We start from the raw sequence: 20,961 nt of genomic DNA, 5'->3' as shown, positions 1-20,961 counted from the left end.
ATTTTTTTTCTATTCCAAGGTCACCCGTTAAATTTTGTTGTAATGTCTCTTTAATTTAGTTTAATCTGTAACAGTTCCTTAATCTCCTCTTTCACGATATTGACATTTTTGAGGCAATGATATAATTATTTTGTAGATCATCCTTCAGTGTAGCATAGCTGATATTTCCCTAACATTTGATTTGGGTTATGCATTTTGGGGGACAGGTTTTACATTTTTTACCACCAAAGTAATATGTCCTTTTCAGTGTATTACACAAGGAGATGTCCTATTATTGGTGATGTTAGCTTTGGTAAAACTTTACTGATACATAAAGTTACTCCATCGGTTCTTAAAGTTTTTTTAATAATATCTAGGTGTTTTTATTGAAATTAATGCTAATGTATCCTGTTTTGAATGTAATATATTAATAAACATAGGATTGTCCCACATAGGAGTTTATTATGTATGTATATTCTCATTAAGATGGAGGATGCCTCTTTCCCAAGCGGAGGGAATACCATTGGTGTGAATTCGGCTGCATCTAAAACAGATACGGGTCGTGGAAATGGACCCCTTCCTTTAGGGGGTAGTGGTTTAATGGAAGAAATGAGTGCCCTGCTGGCCAGGAGGTGAGTGAGAAATTATGTGGATGTATCTGGAATTGAGAGGATTTTGTTAATTTTATTCTAAGTATAATTTAACTAGATGCAATTCTTCCCTTTTGGCATAGTTTTAAACTAAGTTACATGACTTAAAAAAAAATCTGATTTACCATCTTTCTAGGAGAAGAATTGCTGAAAAGGGATCAACAATAGAAACAGAACAAAAAGAGGACAAAAATGTAAGTTAATAAAAATAGTGTACTACATCTGAAAATGTGAAATTCAAGTATAGCTTATTCAGGAAATCGTGTCGGAGATTAGTTTGAACTTAATTAATTTCAACTAACAATTATTTATTTTTAACTCTTCAAATATTAAAAATGGCATTATTTATAAATTTTTTATGGCATTCTTAGTAAAATGGGCTGAATGTGTGGAGTTGGGGGGAATCACTGAAATTCAAACCTACAAAGTTTAGTTCTGTACCTAAGCCTACCATTGAAGGAGTGAATGAGCTTTTACTAGGTTTTTAAAGTCTGTTAGAGCCTCAGTTTCCTTGCATTTAAAATGAAAGAATTAGACTAATCACGGTTTTCAAACCCAGGAGCCCTGTGGTTATTAGCTGTGCCCCCTCTCCAGTTCAGCAGGGCAAACTCTGCCTTATCTATTTTATATATTAGTGTTTAACAGGCATTATGATTGTTTTTCACTGCTGCATTTGGCCTTCTTTGTGCCATTTCTCAAATCTGTCTCTTATATCTGGCTTTATAACATTGGCGGGTACGATTCTCATAGAGAACATGTGAGGAAAAGAGCCATGGGGAAAGAGGGGGCGGGGTGGGGGGATGCTAGGATAAGAAAAAGTCTAAGCTAGTGTAGAAGGGAGAAAAGATTAACTAAAGAAAAAGTGGGAAATGGCAGAAAGTATAAAACACCAAATATATATAACAGGTTTCTAGAAGATGTGGTATTATTAATATGGATTTCTATATATTTAGGAAGATTCAGAGCCTGTAACTTCTAAGGCCTCTTCAACAAGTACACCTGGTAAGTTCAAGAGATATATTTTAGTCTTTATGAGCTTTCTCTGAATATCAGTACTCCTCAATTAAAAATTCTCCATTTCATATACTACCAACTGTAAAATAGTCAGTGGGAAGTTGTTGTATAACAAAGGGAGTCCAACTCGAGGATGGAAGATGCCTTAGAGGACTGGGGCAGGGAGGGTGGGGGGGACTCGAGGGGGGGGCGTCAAGGAAGGGAGGGAATATGGGGATATGTGTATAAAAACAGTTGATTGAACCTGGTGTACCCCCCAAAAAAAAAAAAAAAATTCTCCATTTCCCCATGTTTGGATCAAGTGACTGCGTAGTTACTAAAATGTTAGAGTTCTTTGTTCACCCTTGAAAGCACTGACTTTTTCAAAACTCTACCATTTGTGACCCCAGAAGCAGCTATTAATTTCTTTCTAATATTGGGAGATTTATTAAAATTCAGAGTGTTTTTTTCTGATGACTCTTTCTCTGAAAATAATAATTTTTATACATTCTCTGTATATTATTGTTAATGACTTGAAGTTATCCACTTAAACAAGGAAAAATATGTTATCCATATGAAAGGGAAATATTTTTAGTAATCGATTTCTAAAGGTAAGGATTAAGTGAGCATGTAGCTAGCATTGAAGTGTATCTCAAAAATTCTCACATTGAATTGTCATTTTAACCATTCATTTACATCATAGTGATAATCATGGAAATAAAACTTCTAATTTGTAAGGTTAAAAAATTTTAAGCAACAAGGATTTATTGTGTAGCATAGGCAACTATATTCTATATCTTGTAATGACCTATAATGGAAAAGAATATATATATATATACACATATATATATGTGTATATATATATATAAAACCAAGTGACTTTGCTATATACCTGAAAGTAACACAATAATATAAATCAACTATACGTCAATTAAAATAATAGAAAAAAATCTCCTTAAAGCTTTTGGGAAATATTCTAAATAATATACTCTTTGCCGAAGAGTTCTCAATGTCAGAAATTTCACTGAATTTAAGAACATTAACAAAATATATTTCACTGGAGGTACTTAATGATGATTATGTCCATATTTAGAATATGAGAGTGTTACATTTTATATGTCATTTCTTCATATTTGACTGAAGACTAAGCACTAGACTGTCTGTTCATCTCCTTAGCCAAATTTGGAATGAAGTGACATAAGTAAATTTGATGATTTTGAAGAAATAATATCTAGAATGAGCCGTAGGACTCCATTATAGGGAAATGTCTGTAACTGCTCATTCTCATTATTGAATAGTGACTCTTCAGTGGTCTGATTGCTGTATTATAATTAATATTGTGACTGTGAATAATTTTTCCTCTGAATAGGACTCAAAGCAGTTTGTTATCTTCATTAAAAATTCTCTGGTTTGTGACTTACTTATTTTACCTTAATCTGTCTTCTGTAAGCCAAAATCAATATATATGCTATTATTAAAACCATAGATATTTTAGAATTCAGCTATAATTTAGGGTCACAGAACCTTTTAGAATTTGAAAAGAGCTATGAAACCTCTGCCAGGGAGGGAAAAATCATATTTTTATGCAAAATTGTTCATCATTTCCAAATTTTCACGAATTCCCTGAAGGTTATCTGTGGACTCCAGTTAAGAACTCCTTATCTATTGTATATCCCCTTATTTAAAATATGAAAAACTGAAGCATGGATTTTTGCATGTGTTTTTGTGTGCACTTGCACGTGTGTGCCATTTTTATAAAATTAAGGATTTGTTCAGAAGGTCTGGAGGCTTCTTTTTTTCGCTTGCTTCAGTCAGTTTTTTTTTTCCTAATTGCCACGTGTCACTTGACAGACTAAAAAGAAGTGAAAGATAAAGTCACCCTAAGCACAAGAAATTCATGGTTCAGCTGGCATGATGAGACACACACAAGTGAAACGTTAATCTTTTACAACCACATGTTGAGTATTAACTAATGTGTTAAAGAGGGAGGAGACTGTATATATAGTTTGGAGTCACCTGGGTCATCTTTGTAGGAAAAAAATGACATTTTGCCCTGCCTCAAAGAGTATTCCGCTTAGCTGAAAGAAGACGGTGTGCTGTTTCAGGAAGTGGGTGTGGCATGGGTAAAGATGGGGAGCTGGAGCTGGCAGAGACTAGGAAATATCAGGTAGACTTGCCCGACTAGGATGAAGGGTTCCTTTTGAGGAGTACTGGGGAAAAAGTTTGGAAAAGCAAGTTAGAAGCAAAATGTTGAAAGCTTTTTATGAAAAGATCAGGAGTTTATACTTTATCCTGCAAGAATTGAGTGGACAATCAACTGAAACTGTTCTAGGAACCTTAAAATGGCAATTGTGAGCAGATGGAGAGAAATCAGGGAGGACCAAGATAGGGAAACTGGTGCCAGTAAGGATTCGGTGTGTTTCCAAAGACACAGTGAAGGCAACCCAGCCTCTGTCCTTCCTCCTGAAACCCACACGGAGCCCCCTTAGAGAGAACATGGCCTCACTATCTGCAGAGCTGAACTGAACTGCTCTTTCTCAAAACCAGATGAGTTCTTTGAAGATTAAAAGCTAGTTCTGGTTTGGCTGATTGAGAAAGAACATCAGCCAACTGTTAAATGGTAGCAGTTGCTACATCTTACCACACTGAAATTATTTCTCTTTGCCTGCCTCTTTAGTGATAGTGCCCTTATGACCATTCCCTGCCCATCCACTCATCCTTCAGGATTTCCCTCTTTTCCACTCCTCTGACAGATGTCTCGGGTTTGTTTCTGGTTCTGTCTTTCGTGGACCTCCTCATCTGAGTATCTAATGTCCCCTGGCTCACTCTGTGGTGGTCAGTGAGAGAGTGTGTTCACTGTTAGAATACAGATGAAGGAGTAACCATTAATTGATTGGCAAGAAGTAAAGCAAGATGAATGATGACTTTGTTTCACACCTGGATGACTGAATGCAACAGGAATCCAGAACAAAAGCAGTATTTCACAGTTTGAGTTGAGAGTTTTTGCATTTGTGCGGTTTGAAAAGAGGACAAGCCACCTCAGTAAGAATGTGCATAGGCCAGTTGAGGGGGCTACACTGGAACTCAGACCAGTTTTTTTTAGCTAAAACTCTGCACAACTTATATGTAGACTTGATTCTCATGTGGCCCAAATTCACTGTTCCATGACAAGGTTCCACTCCAAATTTCTCCCAGTCATTCAGTGAGGCCAGCATCGGTGAGGCAGCGCAGATTAGAAAAACAGTTCAAAGGACGATAGACTAAAAGCTCAGAGGGAACTTATTTTTACTTAACTGGAGTTGTCTGCTAAGTCCCAAGAATTGGTTGTTTGAGAATCAAGGAAGTACAATACAGTCAGATGATTCTGAAATATGTTTTGAGTTTGAATTTTTTTCCAAGAGCACTGTTTGAATTTAGATTAAATACTGAAGTACATATGAACACATTAAAGATTCTTTTTATTTGTTTTACCATTGGCATTAAAAATAGTTTAAAAGAGTATAGTCAGTACTGTCTCATTCTAATAAATTTAAGCTATCCTTATTAATTTAAAATAATTTTCACAATTCCATTGTAATTAAAATTATCCTACCCTTATTCTTATTATCTTGTCTTTATTAGAGAAACTTCTTACCATCTGGTGATTAGAATTATATTTTAGATTTAACAATCTAAGTTTTTCCTAGGGAAACTTGTCACACTTGCTTATTAATTTCTTCTCATTTAGGGGTCTGAAATTGTACAAATTAGAATCCTAATTTTGGAAGCATATAGGATATTTAGTAACTTACGTTCTTTTATTTTTAAAGAACCAACAAGAAAACCTTGGGAAAGAACAAATACAATGAATGGCAGCAAGTCACCTGTTATTTCCAGGTATCAATTTTTTTTCTAAGTTTTATTTTATAATTTTACCTGAGAAAAAATTAACATCTGCATTTTTATTGTAGAAAAAAGATTGAATGGTAGATCTGAAATGGTGTGAAGGAGCAAATAAAACACCTATAATCCTACTACTGTTGGACGACCGCTGAGCCCCATTGTATTTTTATTAGTAATTGTCTAAATTCTACCCTGTGTTTATTATTATCACCCAGGTTGTCTGAAATTTTAAGATTTTATTCCTCCCAATTTTTTTATTTTGAAAAAATTCACAACTATAGAAAAGTTGAAGGAATAGTATAGCAGATATCCGTGTACCTATCACCTAGAGTCACCATTTATGAACATTTGCCAACATTGGCTTGAACTCTTACCTACACATCCACACTAAAAAATTTTCTGCCTGAATAGTTGGAAGGCAGTTTGCAAATATGTGCAGCCTCAGCCTGAATACTTTAGCATTTTTCTTTGGAACTAGGACATTCTCTTGTGTAACCTCAAAACCATTATCATTGTCAGTAAATAACATTGAACTTTTGAAAGAAACTTATGTTTTAAACTGAAAAGCAGCTGGAGAGAAAATGCTACAATGTTTAAGAGAGAGCAAAATAAAACTTAAAATTTTGGATTTATAAAGTAGAAGGTTTATTTATTTTTCAGTCGAAACTTATAATTATAATCAAGTTAGAAAAGAGAATGCCTGGAAACGAGACTGGTTAATTCGTGTTTCTACGAAGTGGCTTTGTGTGCATGGCCAAGCAAATTCAATATTTCTTAGCCAGGCATACTTTACTGTCATAACTAAATAACTTTATATTGTAACTCTTAAACATAGATGAAACTTTTTCTTAGTTTATGAGACAGTTTAAAGGACTCATATTTTTCCCAGAAGAAAGTACCTAGAGACTAAAAGGTTTTTTTTGCCTTTTCTTTCTGAGCTTTTTGCCTCATAAAAAGCAAACTTGAGTCTAATTATAGAAACCTAATAAAGGAAAATACAAGAATAGACCTTATATTGTCACAAGTCTGTTGTGTCTTAGCTTCAGTCTAAATTTGGATTTGTTTTTTGTGTGGTTTTTTCTGTTAGTAGGAAAGATTTGGTTTTGATGTAGTTATTTAAGCTCCACAAAGAAACTGGGCCTTTTTTGAATTTATAGAAGCTTTCAGTTTCTAAGTGACTAAAAGATGAATGTATTTGATTTTAGAAGAAAATGACGGAATTGCTTTTGGTGAACATGTTTTTTCAATAGAGTGGAAAAAATTGCACATTTATATTCTTGGGTACCTAATTGATTTGGCCTTCTAATGCGTCTCTATTAGTTACAGATTTTCTTCAGTAGCACGTTATGAAGCCTGGTTTATCAAGTGCATGTTTAGAACAGGCCCATGATGCGCCGTTTGTCCTTTGAAGTTTCTAATTGGGATGCGGAAGACTCCCTTCTCCTCTTTGTCACTACTTTCATCCCTTCCTCATTGGTAGGGATGAAAGTAGTGAGCTTGCCTAAAGCTAAACTTAAATTCAGTGGCAACAGTCCTGTCTTAGAAGGCACATGGACAAGCTTCTCCAGGTGGAATGTATGTGTTCCTTGATGTGGTTGGGTTCATTTAGTGAAGGAAAGAATACTCTTTCAGAGACTTTTCAGACTTCTAAAGGAAGTTTAATAAGTGTTCTAAACATCACCATTTTAAAAATATTTTATGTAGATTAATTAAATATGGGTTCTTATTATCCAGTAGTGTACTGTAATCATATTCTAACTCTGATAGTTTTCCTCTCTTTCCAAAATAGACATTCTAAAATGCCTGATTATTTCCTGACCATTCATGCATCTTTTGATAGATTTGATCCAGTCACTGATATGTATCTCTTAAAAATTCACAGTAAGCAATTTTAAACCATAAAAGATCTTTAAAGTATGTTTAAAAGACTGAGAACTATATTGCTTTTTTCCCTAAATTATTTCCCCTGTTCCTTCTGAAAGCAAGTATCTTGGCCATTTTTTGTTTTTTATTTAAGCACGCCTCATCCTTGCACAGTACTGAAAGGACCCATTTCTCTAATGAATATCCATGTCAAAATTAATTTAGTGATGAGATGGGTTAATATCCTGTAATATACATGAGATATTGCCTTAGACTGTATTTATTAAGTGAAGGTGTCAGACAGTAGAATAAAAGCAAGAATGTTGTAGTTAAAAATTCTCTAAAGCATGACCGGAACATAACACTGGAAAGTTTTTGAATTCTTCCTATCGTTTTTATTAAGAGCTTACAGATCTTGTATTCAATATGGAAAAAAATTCTCTATGTGCCTCCTGAGAAGAGTTAATTTTGTATACTTCAAGCTACAGTGATTTTTATTGTGCTTTTTATTTGAGTCTGTAGTTTTATTTATATTCACTCTAATAGAAATGTCTTTGTGTTTCAGTACTTGTCAAATCTTTGTGTAGGTAGATTTACTATGTCTACAGTCTATAAAGTAGCCACTGCATAATGATTTTTTTTAATTCTCTGTAACTGTCAAGTAAATAGTATCCTCACATAACTAGACTTACTCTCCAAATAATCTTTTTTTAAATTGGAAAAAACAGTTATTTTAAAGTTAATGGACTCTATTAGTCCTTCTGTTTGATGTAACTAAAAACCTATAAAACAGTAACATGAAAATATTTTTAAAAAGTATATTGTATACCCCTTTAAATGGTTTTTCCCCTTCATAGACGGGATTCTCCAAGGAAAAATCAGATTGTTTTTGACAACAGGTCCTATGATTCATTACACAGGTATCATCCTGATGTGACTTTGTGATTTGAGACTCTTAAATAACATGTTCAGGATAGGGCTGAGCTTTTTCTACATGGATTGGTAATCACCACAAGGGAGAGATGTTGGAAGATTGAATCTTTCATATTTACCTGTATTTAGAACACCTTTTTAAAAAAATTCTGACTGATTTTAATGAGAAAAATCGGTAGTATTCATTTCCCTTCCATCAGTTTATATTTGGATTTAAATAAATGTAAATGATAAACATATCAGAAATACTAGGATGGGAATCTAAGGCCACATATATCTAAAGTGTTTGTAGCTTTTGCATTTTGTTTCAAAGGCCATTCTCTCTTCAAGACAAAGATTTAAAAAGTTGAATAGAAGATCCTGTACTGTTTGTCACTGGAACACAGGACAATATTACAGCCACGATTGTGAATAATTTATTATATGAGGAAAATCTCTGTTTCCTGCATACTTTGCCGTAAATTCAGTATCTTTAACACCCTAACATCTAACATCCTTGAACAGATTGTTTTCTAGGATGAGTCCTATTATACCATTTTTTAATTAAGGAAACTTAGGATATGAGCCATGTATTTCTTTCTTAATTAAAAAATTGACTTCTTAAAATCCTCAAGTGCTTAAGCTATATATAGAATTAATTTGGCAGAATAGGGACTTAAATAGTTGTAGTACAGTTATTTTATAGGCAGGTATCTAGAGCTCTCATTATAAAGGAATAAAAACCTCTGAGAATCCCCCTTTTTTTTATCACTTATGGAGAAAACCCTTATGTTAGAAATAACTGAGCTATACCCATGTTATTATATGCATCTATTTTTAAAAATACATATCAAGTCTACTGGGAACATGAATTAAATAGTATATGGAGGGAGTGTCTGTGGCAGTGAGTAAGGAGTTCTGTAATCAGACTCTGGCCAGATCGTTATTAGCTACAATTATTTTCATGCCATAGATGATTAAAATATTTGGTAAGTTTATTTTGTCAGCCAGTTAAATCTGTATAAAGTGTTTATAATACAATAGTGAAATAGTTTCTCCTTTTTTTTTTTTTGAGGTGGTTTAATTTTTTTGACCAAAAGACTTAGTTAGAAAATTTGCTAGCACATAGAAAAGTAGCATTTAACAGTGAGATTTTCTGTTATAAATCTTCTCAGTTACCTTGCTACCTTCATACATAGTGCCCCCCTGGGATAATGTTGTTGATAAACCTTTTTTAAAAAGTGGTGATTACTTCTTTCCTTCAGTATGAAAAGTTCCCCCCTTTAGTTAATTATCACGGTGGTGGTGGTGGTGATGATGGTGGTGGTGGTGGTGGTGGTGGTGGTGGAGGAGGAGGAGGAGGTGGAGGAGCCTTGCATGTTAGCATGAATTAAAATTTTTAAAAATTGCATGTTTCCACAGTTTTTATTACATAACAATATTTTTTTTGCATTGTTAAGTTAATATGGATATATTCATAACATACTGCCCGGCTAAATCACACACTATAGTTATTCACGTTCATTTCAGGAGGTATTTATTATATTGATATAAGTTTAGGAGAAAACAGCTAGTTTGTGCCAGTTAAATGTGAAATGTAAAAGAAAAGCAGAATAAATAACAATTTACTTCTGGAGAGCAGGAATAGACAATATGGGCAAATGAAATGCACGGTATGTCAGCCTTTATGAGTATTTCCTGTATAGACCATACTCTGCAGAGCACTGTGACTTGCACACTGTGGATCTCAAATTAAATATGCATAATTGACTGTGGAATTAGTTTCCTCAGCAAAGTGAAGAGGTGTATTGTCTCAAGAGGGAAGGAAGTATGTCATATAAATTTTATCCACCACAGAGCCTAGCTCAGTGCTTCTTGAATGAAGTTTTCTGAACGTTATTACTTTTCTTGTTCACATAAACATAGCAGCAGATATGTAATAAAATTGGTTGACTTCCTTCACAACAATCTTTTATGCTGTCATATGTTTGATATTAAAGCGAATTAACTCAATATTTCATCTTCACAAACAGTGCCTATGGGTTTGAAGTGTAATATGCTTTATAAGAATTATAGGTTTGAAAAAGTTACACCTATTGAGTCTTGGTTCAGATTTCTAACATTGGTACTCTGCAAAGCTGGAAATATATGACCTGACTGATGGATTTTATTTGCACTGATTTGTGACCCTTAAAGAGTGGCCACTTAGTATATATACTAAGCCTGAAAATGAAGTACTATCCAATTAAAATTCTAGATTTTCCACTTCTGTTTTCTCTCATTGCCAGAATTGGAGAGAGACCCGTGACTGACTTATTTGATAAAAATATACCTAATCCTTAAGACTTACTTCTTCACATAAAATTTTTAACAGAAGCTAAACTTTTGAAAGTAGAATAATAATTGGCAATCTGCTTCTGTGTGGCATCCCCCCCCCCGTTTCTTCTTTCTTTAAGAACTTTTATTGAGATACAATTGACATACAATACACTGCATATATTTAAAGTGTACAATTTGATATTTTTTTTCTTACTAGTAATGCATATATGGCAATCCCAATCTCCCAATTCATTCCCCCCCAACCCACCCTGCTAAATAAAATAAGTTTATGGAAGTAGTTAGATGACCATTCAGATGACCTCTTCATAAAGACTTCATCGGGAAATAGCCACATAGCCAATTGCATATGAATATACTTTTAATAATCATTTTTACAACATTCTTACTTGTTTTGATGCTTGAAATGGAATAAATCACATACAAAGAAATCGTACTCATTAAACGTTATTTTTCCCCCTGCCAACCAAGGCATAGAATTTGTAAATTGATTTATATAGAGTGAAATATTCAAGTCTTTTTAATTTCCCTATCATTGGTTTGCTAGATATTTAGTAGATAATGTACAATTTCAAAAGGAGAAAATATGACTGTGTTACTGGGGCTGGGATGTTGCAGCTGGCCTCCTGTCTGTTCTGATCACCATGCCACGTATTACCTGGTTACACTCCTCGTGCCCAAAGAGTGTTGTCCTCTACTCTTTACTGGTGAAGTGTCATCATCTTGTCACCTTTTTCTAATTTCTTTACAAATGACTGATAATACTGAGAAAAGTGAAAAATATTTTTGTATGTTCTAATCAGTTCTGCAACTAGTAGGACAATTAACTTTTTAACACGTATTTTAAGAAATGTACTGTAATCTGATATTGGGTTGGTAAGTTTGCAGTTACTAATGAGCTCATTAAATATCCTAAGCATTATTTACCTGTCCTGAAAATTTCGTTTGTACAGACCAAAATCTGCTCCCTCGTCACAGCCCAGTGCCAATGGAGTCCAGACGGAGGGACTGGACTATGACAGGCTGAAGCAGGTGGGTGCCCAGTGGCAGCTTCCCTTTATTTGTACTTGTCCTTTTTTAAAAAATCTCCCATGTGCATATATTTGACAGGTTGTGAATGTATTTGAAAAGAATATTTTTTATAGAAGTTGATATTTTTTATACAAGTTAAACAGTGGCATTAGGACTATATTGTTTTTTATTCAAATCCTCATTTTTTGGTTCATAAGTTTGTATAAAGTACCAGCAGTGTTGGAGCATAGGGGCCATGGTTTAATGGTATAAAATTTAAATATAAGTGCATGGTGTACAATTGCTTTAACAAAAAAAAGAGGGCTTGCACTTCTCACTTGTCATTGGCTAAAATGGACCCACCAAGTCTGGTTTTGGCTAGAGTGTGAGGAAAATGGACACTCTCACATACTTCTGCTTTCTAGGAAGCAGTTTGGGAAAACAGATCAAAAGCCTTAAAAGTAAATGTCTTACCTTTGAACCCAGCAATTTCACTTTTAAGAATTTAAGCTAAGAAAATATGATACAAGTATGTAAATATGCAGTGTGGAGGAGGGCTCTGCAACTGTTAAGGGATCATAATTGAGAATATTTAACAATAAACTGTGAACACTTGCCCACATTAGGTGAAGTAGACAGGTCACCACACAGTATGAACAGTTATCTCAGTTTTGTAAAAAGGAAAAAATGTATTGTTCATATTTTGAATACGTATGCGTTATATTTAATACCTATATAACATACACAGGAAAAAAATGGAAGGAGTGATAGGTGATTTTGGAACCTTGCACTATTTTATTTCTAAAAGAGGTCAAATAATTATTTTTAAATGGTAGTGTTTAAAAGATTTGAAATGGAAGGCAGTCCATCTTAGTAAAACAACTATCAGTTTTGCAAACCTGAGTACAATGTGCCTGTAATGAAAAATTTAATCTTACCCTGTCCTTCAGGATAGCCTCTGAAAATAACACGTGTACTGATCACTGTAACAAGCATTTATTGACTGTCTGGCAGACTTCAGTGCTATGCATTTGCTAGGTTATTAGCATGACATTATCTCCCAATCCTCATGGTAGTCAAGTAACATAGTGTTTATACTTAACTTGTGCACATCTGAGGTTCAGAGAAGTTAAATATACTCAGTCCCACAAGTCAGGATCAGAACCCGGTCCTTCTCCAGAGACCACTTTCCCTATCTATCACTCATTTTTTAAAATGCCAACAAAGTTTGAGTGGGGCTTAAAAAGGGACCAGTAATGTTGCAGTAATGAGTTCAAAGTAAAAGTTAAAGAGGAATTAAAGAGACAAATACTAACAATTTCTGGTCAACCTAATTTTTATACTGCAAAGCTGTGTGAATAGTGCAGTTGAGTTATGTAATGTGAAAAGCATGTGGTCATTGATAATCAAGCCCTTGTTTCCTGTGTGTTAAACATGGATTTCTTTTCTTGAAAAAACATTTTAAAATGGAGCACTTGCCCACATTTAAAATATGGTAAGTTCTTGGCAATCTGAAGTAGGGGACAGGAAGAGAGGATAGATTTGATTTTAGGACTGATTTTAAGTTAATTTGAAAAAGGTTATCTTTTAGTCCATATAATAACTTCTATGCCTCAGTTTCCTCATTGGCAAATGGAGGAATTAAACTAATTGATAGTTTCCAGCCTTATTCTAAACAGGAAAAGCTTTTTTTAAAAATGAACCTTATAGTCCAATTAAGAGCTTAAAAAAATGAACCTTAAACACAGAGCAATTTAATTTTACCTAAGGTGTGTGCAATATTGAAGAAAGTCATATCATTCGAAATTAATCCTTCCAAAGGATAGCTGTTTTTCACCCATTAAAATTGTGTCACTTTATTAGCCCTTTTAGCTTTCGTATTTCACAGTCTGCATTTTTTAACTAGGGGGTATCCATTATTTCAAATTAAAGTTTATAAATATAGATTTTGCAAAATATGTAAAGATGGAGTGGTTTTCATAGAGGAAGGAGGGTCCAGAGCATCTTAAATAGAAATATAACATGGGCCACATAGTACTTTGCATTTTTAGTGGCTGCGTTAAATACAGAGAAACAGGTGGTATTTACTTTAATATATTTTATTTAACCTGATATAGCCAAAATAATATTTTAACACATTATCAATATTTTAAATTACTAATAAGTTATTGTACATTACTTTCTTCATACTAAATTTTTGAAATCTGGTGTCTGTTTTACATTTACAACACATCTCACTTCAGGCTAGCCACATTTCAAGTGCTTAGTAGCTAAGTGTGGCTGGTCCTGCCATCTGGGACTGTGCAGGTCCAGCAGGGTCCCGTCCTCCTCCATCCCCACCTGTTTATTAGGGCAGCCCCTGAGGGCTCTCCAGGGGAATCCTAGATTCCTCAAAACTGAGTTTGGCAGCTCTGGTGATTCCTAAGGAGTCCCCTTCAGACCAGACAACAGATTTGCCAAGAGCTGATGGTCCAGTTTATATGTCTTCTTCCTTGAAACTTCTTCATGTATTACCTCTTAGACAGCTCCCAGAAGATTCGATTAAAAGCAGAGCTGTTAGGTTTTCTAGAAATTATTCAAATCATACCTTTCACTGGATGACCAAGTAATTATTTTAGTTTTAGAAAACATTCTGCTTCATATTTTGCTAAGCTAAAATAATGAAAGATTGGGAAGCAAAGACTATTAAAATAAAATTTACCAAAGTTAATCTTCTAAGACATAAATTGTGACTCTGGAAACAAAAAACGTATGTAATATTTCATACATTCTTAAAGTTTTATATGAGCAAGAATCTTTTTAGCAGTATTTTTTTCCCTGTATTTCTGATGTTTTTCTCTTAATATTGTAGGACATTTTAGATGAAATGAGAAAAGAATTAACTAAGCTAAAAGAAGAGCTCATTGATGGTGAGTGTGTAAACAAATTTGCTACCCTTATGGAGTAATGTTTGAGTAGCCATTTTAAAGAAAACGCAAAGAAATATCCAGTTTATTACTCGAAGGCATAAAACAATTACTTTTCCGTATTATCCTGCCTTTTACTTGGTTTAGGATGTCAGGGAGGAGCTCTGTCTCCTTCATATAATGGAAATTATTTGTGAAAATAGGGGTAAGCAAGATTCCCGAGTTTCCGGTATTGAGTAGTAGTAGATGGAAAACTAGGTGAACAAGTCTTTCTCTAGGTTACTTCTGTTCATCCATCCCACTGACCTCTTGTTTTGAGCCCCAGGAATCAGTGTTTTCATTCTGTGTACAAAATGGAGAGAATATATAAATATATAGAAATTAATGTGGTCTTTGTGAAAATAAGAAAACTAAGATTTCTGCAATGAAAGGTGCAAGATCAGTGTATCTTTTTATTACTGTGAGTTTGAATACAGTCATTTTTAAGATTTCTTAAGAATGAATCACCCATTTATTTTACCTTATCATTATATTTACTTTTAATACTTTTCCTTTTCCTACCCAGCAATCAGGCAGGAACTGAGCAAGTCAAATACTGCATAGAGAAACAAACTAAGGAGAGATAGGACTTTAAAAAAAAAACAGAACAGAAACCTACAAAGAACAACTGTTAACAACAACAAAACGCTTACATTTTGTGAGCTGTAAGAAGAAAATGGAGACACACAGTCAGAAGGAGGGAAAAACCAACATACTTTGAAAGCCTTCAGACATTACTACTCTGGCGATAAGCTATTTCCCTCCCAGTTCGCTGCTTTTTTCTGACCTTTACAACAGGATGGAAGAGAGTCGTATAGGAGTTCCTGTATCAGTTAAGCAGAAAATACTAGACCCGTCGTCAGGCAAGATCACCGTGCATTGAAGTATTTTCATGTCAAGAGAAAATCGCACATTTTCCACAATCCATTGCTAAAATAAAGAGGAGAAAGGGTTGAGAAGTCTTTTTCAGAGAATGCTGATGAAGAGTCAAGCAAGTTACGCTATTGTACAGTAAATGTTCCTCTCAGGTTTGTCTTCCTGTCATATTTGATATTCCATGAATAACTGAGATCAGCCCTATGTAGGTTAAGATCATAAAATGTGGAACAAATGGAATTGTATGTGCTTTCAAAGGGTAATATTTATAAGAAAGTGTCCTAAAAATGATTTGTTCAGAGTGAGGAATTTTAGAATGATAGGAAGTCTCTCGAGTTTAGCCTTCATGCAATTTTTGTAGATTCAAACATAAAATTCGTCCAGAATTTAAAGATTTAGATGCCTTCCTAAATTGTTACAATGCTTTACCAAATCTATGACTCCTACATAACACAAACCAGTGGTCAAATGTAAAACAATATATTGTAGATTTACTGTAGGTTTTCAGCCTTTTTTAGATTTGTGCATGTGGACATTTTTATAATGTAATTACAACCACCACAAAATTAGCTTTTTTAATTGCAGACAGTAATGCATGTCAAACTAATAATGTAGTGGCCTTTTCAAGGCCTAGTCCCAGGGAAAACATTTTGTAGAGTATAGGGGAGCGGGAGGAAGGGAAGGAATAATTTTTTATTTAAAGTTAACTTCTGCACTATCTTTTTTTCTCAATTATCTGCATGAATAATAATGAGGAATATTTCGTGACTTTAATTGGTAAATATGTTAACAGAACCAAGTGCTTAATCTTTTACATCATGTCTTCAGCTATTTGTATTTTAACTTCAGTAAGTTCAGTGGTCTGAAACATGATTCTGAGCTTCACGTGAATTGTATCTTACTGTGGAACTCAAAAGTTCCATCCCTGAATTTGACAGTTACTGTGACCTAGGTGCCCTGCAGTTATACAAGTGTTCGGGTGCACATTCCTGACTACAAAGCTGCTATTGAATCTTGTTATGTTGAAATACTAGAAAAGTAACAATGATGGCAGCAATTAAGGTCGCGGAAATCATTAGATGAAGGGAAGACAATGAGGGATCCTGCATAATTTTCTTTTAATGGATAGAGTGAGACTTAGGTGGTGGGAAGAAGGAATTAAATACTCTACTTACCACCGTGTGTGTGTGCGCGTGTGCGCATGTTTGTGTGGACACTCGTGTGTTTGTGTGTGTGTGTGTTATCCACTCCCTTTTCTTTGAAACTTCTAAGATTAAAATAGGGGAGAAATCCTGTATGTTGCAATGATAGAATTTTTTGAAAATTTAGGAAATCAAAAATTCTCCAGGCTCTCCATCTTGATTTATGCTTGAGTTATGTGCCATATTTGCTTTGAAATTTTTGATTATCAATAGTTTTACTAAAATTTTGAAGAAATAATCCACTTTCATCTGCATTCTAGGTTTCTTAATCTAAGTTCATAAGACAGAGCTTGTTGATAGCATAGTTTTCTAAGTGCTGCAGGTTTGCAGCCATTACCACTTCAAAGAGGTTTGAATGAGGGAATTTTTTTTTCCTTGTTAAAGTAGTTCCTGTTTCTGTAGGTTAGATCTGTGATGGATGAGCTATCATAATTCAAGTATACAGTTCTTTTTTTTCTATCAGCTAGTCATTGTCATCCAATAGTAAAGACATTAAAGATGCAACAAGCTTATAAAGTACTACTTTCTAAAAGAAATAGGAGGCATTTTCATCTTTATTATTGTACTTTTGGTTATGCAAACACTTTGATGATATAAGTGTTTATGTCCCCCATAAATCTGGTCAGAAATCACTTTTGATTTTGTTAAGTTAAACAGTCTGTAGTAGGATAGAGTACTGGGTACAAGTGGTCCAAAGTAAGATAAAAGACTACGGTAAAAATGCTAGATCTTAAAAAAGAAACTGGTTTATGCACTAAACGTTTTGTGCCTTGGTCTAATATTAACATGATGTCTGTGTAAAATGACAAAAAGAACCAGTGTTGAATCACGTTTTATTTCCTGTCATTCTGTATTATCCCAGATTGTTATAAATGTGTTCTTTCCAAGAAGTTTGATTGAATTACTGTACACATTTACTGTCCTATGTGACAGTTTTGTCGTTGTTAGAGATTTCAGTAATTAAAATGGGAAACAGAAGCTTAGGGTCTTTTCCTTATCAAAACAATGTTCCCTGGAGCCACATTATTCTGATGGTTTCGTGCTCTTGTACACTGGATGTCTTAAGCTGAGTGCAGTTTAGGGGATCCTTTCTAATTACAGGAAGGTACTTCTTTCCTTCAACACTGTGATCTGACCTGTGACAAATCTGTACTATACACTATGTAAATGGCTAACAAGTCAATTGCAAACCAACTGAATGTACAAATCTTAGTGCTGGTGCTGAAATCTCTTCAGAAAAGTCATCATGATCTCAAAGTTTGTTTCAAAATCTGCAAGCATCAAGTGTCAGTCAAAACTGAAGATGAAACACTAATGAATGTTGAATTCTCATGCTTTAGGTGTACTTCCTTTCTGAGTTTTTGGTTCTCTGCTATTTTTACCGTACTGCCATTTAAATTTCCTACACGCTAACTTCATTTGTGCGATTGAAATAAAATTGCAGTATATACATGTTGCTTGTTTGTGACACTTAGATAATCTTCTGGCATAATCTGTTGGTTCTAAAATAAGTTGTATTGAATGTAAAAAACACTCTTTAAAGTCCATGACTTCACTACTTAAAGTTTACATATCACAACACTATTCTTGAAAGATTTCGTAAGTCATAAATACTAAGTAATGTATACAAAGGGAATATGTGATAATGTATCTACTTTTTGCTTGAAATAACTATTGGCTCTTCCCTATTTGTTCTTATTCTCTCTCGGCCCAGCTTGGTATAGTGTCTTACTCTTACAGTCCAAGAGAATGATAAATGTTTGTTTACTCCATTTTGTTCTACAGCATAGGTATGTTAAACTCATTTATGCAGTTAAAATTTTCCTTTATATAGTTTGCAGTGTAAAGGACATTGTATGGTGAAGGGCCTTATCAGTACTGAATTTTAAGTATAGTGAAATCTGTATCTATAGTGTTTGTTTATACAGTAGTGTTTGTTTATGTAGTGTTTATATGTAGTTCTTGAAACCTACATATAAGCAGCAGTACGTTTTTTCTGACTTTTATGAAGTATTAATTTTGACTTTCAATTTAAAGTTCTCATGTCTTCATTAGAAATACAACAGTCCTTTGTCTTTTTTCTCCTATCAGACCCAACTTTTCCCTCCCTCATCCTCTTCACTTCTCATGGACCTGTGTTCCTGCCACTCACTGACATTTGCAGCCTTTACCCAGTGTACAGGTGTAAACATGTTAACTGATTTTTTTCTCTGTATCCTGTCTCAGGTTCTTGCTTCCCGTTGTGTATAAGTTAGAATGTTTGTCTACAAACTTCACATTCGAAAATGAATGAAGTACAGATGGTAACCTTTAAAATTTGCCTAGATACAACTTTGTCTCCTAAATTTGTATATACTTTCACTGTCCTTGTGAAGAATTGGCCTTTAAGTTCTAAGTAGTGTTATCCTTTGAAGCACAGTTAACAAAGGTATGCTACAGAATCTCTGTGATTCCTTTTTGTAGCCATCATAACTTTATATATAACCCTATTACCTTTTAAATTCTATCCATTTAAGCATAAAAATGACATCATATAAAGCATACTGTGTGAAAGAACTCTCTAGGAGCTCTTAATTCCTTTATGAAGCTATTGCATAATCCACTTTCCTAAAGACATTTACTCCAGCATTCACATTAAAACTCCAAACTCGTTCCTGGTAGTACCATTTTTGTTTTTAGTAGAAAGATGTATTTGTATCTGTACATCTCCTCAAAGCTCTAAGGGGTGGAAAGGGATCCCAAGAGTATAATGAAATTACTGATGCTTAATACCTCCGACTTCTCACTGAAAAGCCATTTCATATTTAAACTTAGATGCTTCTGCAGTATGTATAAGGAATCTTTGTCAATCTGGGTGAATAGAATTGTCCCAGGTATCTTTGGCTAGAAAAAGACAGTGGAGAACATTTATTTTTAAGAGTAGTTTTCTCTTAAAATAAGCACATTTGCCTAAGAAGGTAAAGTTAGTAACCCCTCAAGAAAGGACATTTATATGAGCCAAGTACTGTTGAGGGCCTGGAATGCAGATTTTCTCTGTTCCAAACATCCAAATAGGCTGTGGATTAGGTGTGTTCCCTTTATGTTGTCTCTAGATAATTTTTGAGGCTCAGGAGGTTTTTATATCTGTTCATAATGAAACCTTCAAATTTTCAGAAAGTCTGAAGTTGGTTAGAAAAGAAAAATATGTAACTACAGTAAATTTAGGCTGGTTAGGGATATGCATCGTCCAGCAACTTAAGTGGAAGTCTAGGATATCTCCCTTGTTGATACCAATAGTGAATTCACAGAAGAGGCAAAGTGAATCAGTAAGGAGATATAATTGAAAGTCCCTAATGTTATGAACTATGTAAATTTATCTCTGTCTTTCTAAATAGTTTTTTTTTTAAGTAACAGTCCCTGTGAGAGGGTAAATACATAATTTAGTTGTAATGACTTAGATGTTAAAAGAGTTACTGCCACATTTATTGGTTATTTTTGTTGAATCTGATAAAAATCAATATATGTGAAGGTCAAGAAAGAAAAAAAGTACTTTTCCTTTCAGATATTATACATTTGTCTGTTGCATATAAACTCTCTAAGCTGAAATGTTAGTATCAATTAAGGCATGTAGTAGGCTTCAAATACTTGCTGATTCAGTTTAACATAGAATAAATAAAGCTGAATCCTCAATTGTGTTTGAGCCAAAGGTCACGGTCATTTGAGATGTACCCCACTTCTATGAAGCGTGTTGTATACTCAGAGATGTTGAGCAGGAAGCAGAGCCCCTGGAAGCTTCTGATAGAGGACTAGCTATAGAGGGAGGAAATCAGGGCCTCAGGGAGGCAGCTGAGGGTAGGCAAGTAAATGCACCATCTAAAAAGTCTTCTTTTACATCACTTTCGAAAGGCATATAACTAGCAGAAAACTCAAATACAACCTTTTCTCAACTATGTTCTGAGAGAAGACAGCTTTCATTTTAATAAAAATTATTAGAAAAACATATTTCATTATTGGACTGTTTGCATTTATTCCATAAATTAAAAAATCGGTATACACATCACAGCCTCATAGTTTATCATGTTTAAATTTGATGTTTCCTTTCCCCTTTGGCTCCAAGGATGATTTCTTTAGCAATAGATAACAGAATTTTATAAATATATAAAAAAGAAATCACTAATTTAGGCAGTGAATAATGTTATATGGGTATATTTGATTTTTAGTTAATAGTTATTCTTCCAAGAAGACTTAGAATATATTTAAAAGCATGCAGCTAGTTGGTCCTTTGGATTACACAGGAAATGGCAGTTAGAAAGTTTGTGTTGAAGTTTATAT

At 34.1% G+C, this 20,961-nt stretch overlaps 1 protein-coding gene across 10 annotated transcripts in view; it reads left to right on the top strand.

Moving 5' to 3' along the window:
* Nucleotides 1-18,129, top strand: part of ENAH (ENAH actin regulator) — a 146,871-nt gene extending 128,742 nt beyond the window's left edge. For all 10 annotated transcript variants that reach the window (XM_057726211.1, XM_057726212.1, XM_057726209.1 and 7 more), the window contains 8 exons: nt 466-611; nt 766-823; nt 1,583-1,631; nt 5,432-5,498; nt 8,225-8,287; nt 11,570-11,648; nt 14,479-14,536; nt 15,099-18,129. In XM_057726211.1, the coding sequence (XP_057582194.1) occupies nt 466-611; nt 766-823; nt 1,583-1,631; nt 5,432-5,498; nt 8,225-8,287; nt 11,570-11,648; nt 14,479-14,536; nt 15,099-15,136 (558 nt within the window). In that variant the 3' untranslated portion in view covers nt 15,137-18,129. The remainder of the gene's footprint in view (nt 1-465; nt 612-765; nt 824-1,582; nt 1,632-5,431; nt 5,499-8,224; nt 8,288-11,569; nt 11,649-14,478; nt 14,537-15,098) is intronic.
* The last annotated feature ends 2,832 nt before the right edge of the window (nt 18,130-20,961 follow it).

The sequence above is a fragment of the Hippopotamus amphibius genome, chromosome 3, assembly GCF_030028045.1.
Source record: "Hippopotamus amphibius kiboko isolate mHipAmp2 chromosome 3, mHipAmp2.hap2, whole genome shotgun sequence".
Lineage (NCBI taxonomy): Eukaryota > Metazoa > Chordata > Mammalia > Artiodactyla > Hippopotamidae > Hippopotamus > Hippopotamus amphibius.
The sequence above is the reverse complement of the archived record's forward strand: the minus strand, read 5'-3'. Positions and strand labels throughout refer to the sequence as shown.